Source organism: Rhinolophus sinicus, chromosome 4, assembly GCF_057876585.1.
Source record: "Rhinolophus sinicus isolate RSI-liver-muscle chromosome 4, RSI-T2T, whole genome shotgun sequence".
Lineage (NCBI taxonomy): Eukaryota > Metazoa > Chordata > Mammalia > Chiroptera > Rhinolophidae > Rhinolophus > Rhinolophus sinicus.
Genome location: NC_142504.1, coordinates 99,354,115 through 99,361,911, shown reverse-complemented (window position 1 = coordinate 99,361,911; position 7,797 = coordinate 99,354,115). Strand labels below are relative to the sequence as shown.

Genomic DNA, 7,797 nt, shown 5'->3' with positions numbered 1-7,797 from the left:
GCGCAAGACATTGTGCCGGAGCCCCATTAACACATGCGGAAGGGAAAAGTGATTAAATGGCGAAATGAGTGCGACTGGCTCCAGGTAGTGTTATTAAGAGCGGCCGCTTTCCCTGTGAACTTCTCTGCAGTAGAAGGTACAGGCGTACGGAATCGACCTTCAAGATAGCGGCGCCCCGTGGAGGCCACGAATAGGTCGCTGCCATGTGCTGCCTGGGAACGTACGGACTCGGCCATCTTACGGAATCACATTCCAAGATGATGGCGTCTGCATAGAAGTCGCTCAGTAGGCGCGGCCATATTGCCTCCAACTTTGAGACCGTACGAGCGGTCACCGTACGGACGCGCCCAACAAGGTGGCGGCGCCCACAAGTAAGCGCGCTCAGGCACGGCCATGTTTCCTGCGAAATGTATGGACTCGGCCGCCAAACGGCCTCGGTAGTCAAAATGGCGGCGCCTGGGAGACAGTCGGGGCTCTAGGCTGGCGACCACTTGTTTGTTTATGGAGCCGATGCGCTGGGCCTGCGCAATAGGAGTACGGTGCCCGGGAGGCGCGCTCAGAAGCGGAAGTAGTTGTGGGCACCTTTGCAACCGCCGCGGACACCGTAGGGTGGTGTAGGTTCGCGGGTCGCTGGCGGGGACCGCGAAGGAGTGCGCGGAGAGTCGAGAGATGGTGAGTACGGGGTCCCGGGAGAGGGTTGGCGGTAGAGGTTGGTGCGTTTGGTAATGGTGGGGTCCTTCGGCAGACGCGTGGGGGGTCTGTGGTGAACCGTAACTGGAGTCTGGGCAGAATTGAGGGAACCTGTGGAGAGCCTTAACGGGGTTCTGTGGGAGGAATGATGAGAGTCGGTGGTCTGATTGTTTTTCTGATACGTGAGCCGTGTGGGAATTTTGTGATGAGCCATTGTGGGTGTCCGTAATAGAAGTTTAGTCAGGATCTCTGATGGTAGTTCCTTGGGAGTCCGAATGGGGGATTCTTTGGGCAGAGTGGTAAGGAGTTTGCGATGAGCCACGTTAGATAGTCTGTAGTGCACCGTGGTGACTCTGTATCAAGGGGTCCATGGGGAACCATGACGGGGGCGAGGGTGTCTGTGGGGTTAATAACGCGGGCTGTGTGGGGAACTGTGATGGGAAGTCTGTAGCTAAATTACGTGATGTTTGTGAGAACTCGTTGTGGGCCGGGTCTGTGAGGAGCCACAATGGGGACAATATGTGGTGAGCGGTAGGGTGTTCGTAACGAGCTTTTATGAAAGTGTGGCTAGAATGTTGGAGTGTCAGTGAGGTAAATATGGGAGGTCTGGGGCAGAATAATGGGGGTTTATAAGCAGAGTAATGGGGTGTCAGCGGTGCCTGATGGGGGGGTCTGTGGGGACCATGAGGGAGGGATTTATGAGGCGCCATGACGGGAATTCTATTGGCAGAGTGTTGGGGTCTATGGTGAGCAATGGTGGAATTATAATGGAGGGAGAAGATGCTATGATGGGGGTTCTCTAAGAAGCCATAATTGGGGGATCCCACAGGAGGGGGATGGTTCAGACCCAGAGCCTCCAGATGCTGGAGAGGACAGCAAGTCGGAGAATGGGGAGAATGCACCCATCTACTGCATCTGCCGCAAACCAGACATCAACTGCTTCATGATGTGAGCCAGGGAAAGGTGGGCGGGGCTGACAGCTGGCAAGGTTGGGTGAGGCCGATGGGTCCCGCCCCTCACATCTGCACCACTCGCCTCATCCTCTGCAGCGGGTGTGACAACTGCAATGAGTGGTTCCATGGGGACTGCATCCGGATCACTGAGAAGATGGCCAAGGCCATCCGGGAATGGTACTGTCGGGAGTGCCGAGGTGAGGGGGGCGTGGAATGGCCTGGGTAAGCAGGTGGGGCTTTGAGGGAGGAGAAGGAGCCATAATGGGAGACTGGGTCTCAGGGAATAGTGATACGTGTCTGTGGGCAGAGTGATTGTTCTGTAGTGAGCGATAATAGAGAGTCACACTGGAGTGGGCAGTTGTGCTCTGGAGTAGGGAGAGACCATTAGGTGGGACAGGAAAGAAGAGAAGAGGGAAAATGAGTTCTGGGACAACCCAAATCCCCCAATGTCAGCCCCCCCGGCCTCATCCTCTGTTCTACAGAGAAAGACCCCAAGCTGGAGATCCGCTATCGGCACAAGAAGTCACGGGAACGGGACAGCAATGAGCGAGACGGCAGTGAGCCCCGGGATGAGGGTGGAGGGCGCAAGAGGCCTGCCCCGGATCCAGACCTGCAGCGCCGGGCGGGGTCAGGGACAGGGGTTGGGGCCTTGCTTGCTCGGGGCTCTGCTTCGCCCCACAAATCCTCTCCACAGCCCTTGGTGGCCACACCCAGCCAGGTGAGTGGCTGTGGTGGCAGGGATAAGTAAGGTGATCCCATCTGAGGCCCTACTTGGGTTCCTGACCTGTGTTCTGGGCCCCTTCCCTCAGCATCACCAGCAGCAGCAGCAGCAGATCAAACGGTCAGCCCGCATGTGTGGCGAGTGCGAGGCCTGCCGACGTACTGAAGACTGTGGCCACTGCGACTTCTGCCGAGACATGAAGAAGTTTGGGGGCCCCAACAAGATCCGGCAGAAGTGCCGGCTGCGTCAGTGCCAGCTTCGGGCCCGGGTGAGCATGGGCAGAGCTGGGCAGGGTCAGGTTAGGGGGCCAGTGTGTTCAGGAAGAGCTCATTGAGCCTAGGATGGGTGGGCTAGGTGGGGTGGGGCCTAACTGCATAGAGACAGGTGGAAAGGAGCCAGGCCTGTCCAGATGAATGGGGCTTGGCCAGGTGTGCTGGGCTAGCAGGGGAGCCCCCCAAACCCAGGAAGTCAGGGTAGGGCCAGATGTTTCTAGGTCGTCAGTCATGTCAGGGCAGGTGGAACAGGGCTCAGCATGTCCTAGTGATGAGGGGTAGGGGGGCAGGTGTGCCTGGGTAGGCAAGGTAGGGGCTGGTTGGTGGGGCCAGTTGTGGGAAAGGCTAGGGCAGGGCCACCCTCCATCCACCTGGGGCTGACCTGGGCCTTCTCCTGCCGGCACAGGAATCGTACAAGTACTTCCCTTCGGTGAGTCCAGCCCCCCAGGGCGGGGCGGGGCATGCGGGCAGGTTATTCAGGGCCAGTCCTGAGATTCTGCCCTGCAGCTCTCGCCAGTGACGCCCTCAGAGTCCCTGCCAAGGCCTCGCCGGCCACTGCCCACCCAGCAGCAGCCACAGCCATCACAGAAGCTGGGACGCATCCGTGAGGACGAGGGGGCAGTGGCGTCATCCGCAGTCAAGGAGCCACCTGAGGCTACGGCCACACCTGAGCCACTCTCAGATGAGGACCTACCACTGGACCCTGACCTCTACCAGGACTTCTGTGCGGGAGCCTTTGATGACCACGGCCTGGTGAGCAGGCAGAGCGACCCAGGGTGGAAGTGGGGAGGTTACAGAAGCAGAGTATCCATAATGAGGAGAGAGGAGGCAGAGGGTATGGAAGGCTGTTTGGGAACTGAGTAGGTGGTGGGGAAGTCATGAGTGGGGCAGGTGGGTCACTGTATGCTTCACTTGCAGCCCTGGATGAGTGACACAGAAGAGTCCCCATTCCTGGACCCTGCGCTGCGGAAGAGGGCAGTAAAAGTGAAGCATGTGAAGCGTCGGGAGAAGAAATCTGAGAAGAAGGTGATGGAGAGGGTGAAATGGACGTGGAAAGGCAGAGGGCAGGGGCTGAATTGGGCGAGAGCCAGAAAGGGGTGGAATGCAGGGAGAGACGGGGGTCTGGGCTGACTTCTGCTGTCCTGACCTGCCTTGTCCCATAGAAGGAAGAGAGATACAAGCGGCATCGGCAAAAGCAGAAGCACAAGGACAAATGGAAACACCCAGAGCGTGCAGATGTCAAAGACCCTGCGTCACTCCCACAGTGCCTGGGACCTGGCTGTGTGCGCCCTGCCCAGCCCGGCTCCAAGTATTGCTCAGACGACTGTGGCATGAAGCTGGCAGCCAAGTGAGTCATTCTTGGAGGGTTCAAGGCAATAAGGGAGCATAGGGGAGGGCTTGACCAGATCCCTTTGTATGTCTGCCAGTCAGTTACCTGTCCACCATTCAGTCAACCACACACCTATCCATCCTCCATCCATCCACCATTCGGTCACTTATCTGCTCATCTATCTACCCTTCAGTCACCTATTTGCTTACCTTGCACCGTTTAGTCACCCATTCATTCTGCCATTGTTGGCTGACCCCAGTTGCTCATCTCTTGATTGCCACCTTCCCACTTGCACTTAACCCATTGCTCCCTGCAGCCGTATCTACGAGATCCTTCCCCAGCGTATCCAGCAGTGGCAGCAGAGCCCTTGCATTGCTGAGGAGCATGGCAAGAAGCTGCTCGAACGCATCCGCCGTGAGCAGCAGAGTGCCCGCACCCGCCTTCAGGAAATGGAGCGCCGATTCCATGAACTCGAGTCCATCATTGCACGTGCCAAGCAGCAGGCTGTGCGTGAGGATGAGGAGGTGAGCAAGCATGCACATGGCAGCGCAGGGCCCGGTACTTGTCCTGCTTGGCCTCATTCCTTCTATTCCATGCAGAGCAACGAGGGTGACAGTGATGACACGGACCTGCAGATCTTCTGTGTCTCCTGCGGGCACCCCATCAACCCGCGTGTTGCCTTGCGCCACATGGAGCGCTGCTATGCCAAGGTCAGGGTGTCAGCCTGAGAGGGGCATATGGTGCAGGAATATCACTGGGTCCGTGGGGAACAGATGTGTTGTCTTGGGAGGGCATGCAGCGCACATCCACAGTTCCCTCCATTTGTGTTCATCCTTCCAGTATGAGAGCCAGACGTCCTTTGGGTCCATGTACCCCACACGCATTGAAGGGTGAGTGTGGGTACTATGTAGGGTTAGGGCTGCAAAGTTAAAGCTGGGGTCAGAAGTGGAATGTTGTGGCAGGATATTGGCATGGGCAAGGATAAGTGAGACCTCGTCCTTCTCTCCCCCCACTACGCTCTCTTTCCAATACCCAGGGCCACACGACTCTTCTGTGATGTCTACAATCCTCAGAGCAAGACATACTGTAAGCGGCTCCAAGTGCTGTGCCCCGAGCACTCACGGGACCCCAAAGTAAGGTTTTCCCTCAACTCCCCCCATTCTGTCCCTCCTGCCTTTCTCACTGCCCCACTTCCTTTCCTTTTCCCACCTGACCACTTCCATAACTCACACTTTCCCTGCCTCTTGACCCTTCATTCATCTTCTTTTGTTCTGTCTCAGCTCTTTTTCCTCCCCTTTTCCCTGCCTCTTCATCCTCTGTTCCTCTCCTTTTCCATTCTTCACTCTCCCTTGAACTCTCCATTCCTTCACTCCTTGACCACTCCCCATTCTTATTTTCCTTCCTGACTTAGCACCCCTCATTCATCCCCACTCCGTCTCCCTGCAGGTGCCAGCTGACGAGGTATGCGGATGCCCCCTTGTACGTGACGTCTTTGAGCTCACAGGTGACTTCTGCCGCCTGCCCAAGCGCCAGTGCAACCGTCATTACTGCTGGGAGAAGTTGCGGCGTGCTGAGGTGGACCTGGAGCGTGTGCGCGTGGTAGGTTTTGATGCCAGATGTGGCCAGGGTGAGGTGGGTCTTCCAGAACTCCTTCTCATGGCTCTTCTCCCTTGGCAGTGGTACAAGCTGGACGAGCTGTTTGAGCAGGAGCGCAATGTACGCACAGCCATGACAAACCGGGCAGGATTACTGGCCTTGATGTTGCACCAAACAATCCAGCATGACCCACTCACTACCGATCTACGCTCCAGTGCTGACCGCTGAGCCTCACTGGCCCAGACGTCCTCACACCCTGCATTCCAGGCGGGAGAGCTTGCTGGAATCCTCCATTTGTAATGGTCCTTGAGTTTTTCTTTGTGCCCGCCCACCATTTGACTGCCCATCAGCCCTTACCAGAGGGTCTCAGAATTTCCTCCTGTCCTTGTCTTTCCCTTTTTCTCTCCATTTTTTGTTTCTGGGTGGGACTGTGGAAGCTGCTCACTCTTGCTCCCAGTCTCCCTGGTTTTGTTAATAAAATTTTGTGAAGAACCAAGAAAGAGAATCACTGATGGTCTCCAAACTTTACCCAGTTGCAACTGCATTCCCAAACCCCTGGGGTAGATGGGCCATGTCACACCTGTACTCATGACGGACTGCAGTGCATGTGTAGGCTGAGTATACAACTGGCATCCACTTGGTGCAGGTTCCCCCCTTGAGCTGTGGGGATATGACCTGCTGAGGAAAGAGCCCAGTGGCCCACCATTCACAGCCTCATTTTGAGACAGTACAGTCAGCACTCATTCAGTGTGTGGCTAATCGATTTACTACTGCTGTGTGAGTGTTAATATTCTCCAGACCAAAGGTGTATCCGATAAACCCAAGGCCCCCTCTTTCCCCACGAACCCCTCTTTGGGGACATGTATGCAGCAGGAGTCCACTGACTTTGTGACAGAAGCCACACCCCACTCAATCTGCTTGTCAGGTCCAGTGGGGCCCACAGCTTGGCCTTTCCAGGATGGACCTGCCCTCATCGGTTGCATCGACCTGGCCTTTTGTTTACCTGTAGTGTGGCACCGCCCCCTTCCCCAGTTCCTGGGGAAAGAGCTGGGGCCAGCTCAGTGTAACTTGTCTCTGCTCTCCTGCAGCTGTTCAGTGGGGAGGAGAGAGCGGGATATAAGTCTTGGGGGAGGTGTTCGCAGGGACTGGGGCACCTGCACGACCTAGGCGAGAGGAGGGCTCCAGCACAAGACTAGGCTTCTCCGTGCCTCCTTCCCGGATACTCCTTGTGGAGACCTAGCGTGAGCTGGACGTGACTATCAAAGTATCAGTCTCACACATGTCTGTTCCACCTCCTGATCCCCACTCCGGTTCAAGCTGTTGTTTCTCAGTCTAGTTGTGTAGGACACAGCTCCCTGGCCCATGCTGGTATTAGGAGCTTTGCTCTCCCCCATGGCTGAGGCAGTCGGTCGCCAGTCGGTGGTGGGCGGCTCACGGCAGCTCTTGTAGGCTGCCGGCCATTCACGCTGGCTGCCGGCCACTGGCAGCGCACAGTAGCCCATGGCAACACAGCAGCCCAGGACGAGCTGTTGTTCACAATCTTAGCTGTAAAGATTACAGCTTAGCTGTACAGCCTTAGCTGTAAAGGGCACAGCTCACTGGCCCACGTGGGAGTTGAACCAGCGACCTAGGCGTTAGGAGCACAGCGCTCCAACCACCTGAACCACGGGGCTGCCCCATGTTTGTGTTTCTACAATGCTAGACTTTATTAGAGTTAAAGCCATGGATCTAGTCGTACCAACTGGGTTTACCACAGGCATTAACCGAGGCTTTGGCCAGAGGATAGCCTCCAATGGTCGAGGTAGAGCAGTTTCACACAAGAGGGTCACACAGGTTTGCAAGCAATAGGGTTAGGCAAGGTGAACAGAGTCTTATGAAAGAAGGGTGAGAGTCCGCTGTTCACCGAGTTGCTGGAGTGCATAGCGTTGGGTGTCAGGCTGGGCAGGCGAGGCCATCAGGAGGCAAGACTTCAAGCGCTCCGTCTGAGATTAGTGCAAACGTGGCTGTCAGTTGAGGCCTGAATGTTGAGCCCTCAGAGAGCTCTTTTTATTCTCAAGCCTGGGTGCGGTGCACCCATCTGCTGTCGGATAAAGCCTTCCAGATGGTCACACTCCACCCTGCGCCTGGATAGGGTGTTCTGGTTATCTGGTTAGGCCATTCACTGGGTATGCCTTTCACATGCTCTGGCATGACAGTCACTTTGTGACTGACATAACTATCAAAGTCATAATTAAT

The 7,797-nt window shown here is 56.3% G+C and overlaps 1 protein-coding gene across 1 annotated transcript; it reads left to right on the top strand.

Moving 5' to 3' along the window:
* Positions 1-6: 6 nt before the first annotated feature.
* On the top strand, positions 7-6,067 carry CXXC1 (CXXC finger protein 1). The gene is made up of 15 exons (XM_019721732.3): positions 7-672; positions 1,520-1,638; positions 1,740-1,840; positions 2,126-2,361; positions 2,453-2,632; positions 3,043-3,066; positions 3,144-3,389; positions 3,555-3,662; positions 3,800-3,984; positions 4,283-4,490; positions 4,566-4,676; positions 4,807-4,856; positions 5,003-5,099; positions 5,413-5,565; positions 5,644-6,067. Exons 1-15 carry the CDS (start codon positions 670-672, stop codon positions 5,788-5,790), a joined length of 1,968 nt encoding a protein of 655 aa, XP_019577291.1. The 5' UTR covers positions 7-669; the 3' UTR covers positions 5,791-6,067.
* The last annotated feature ends 1,730 nt before the right edge of the window (positions 6,068-7,797 follow it).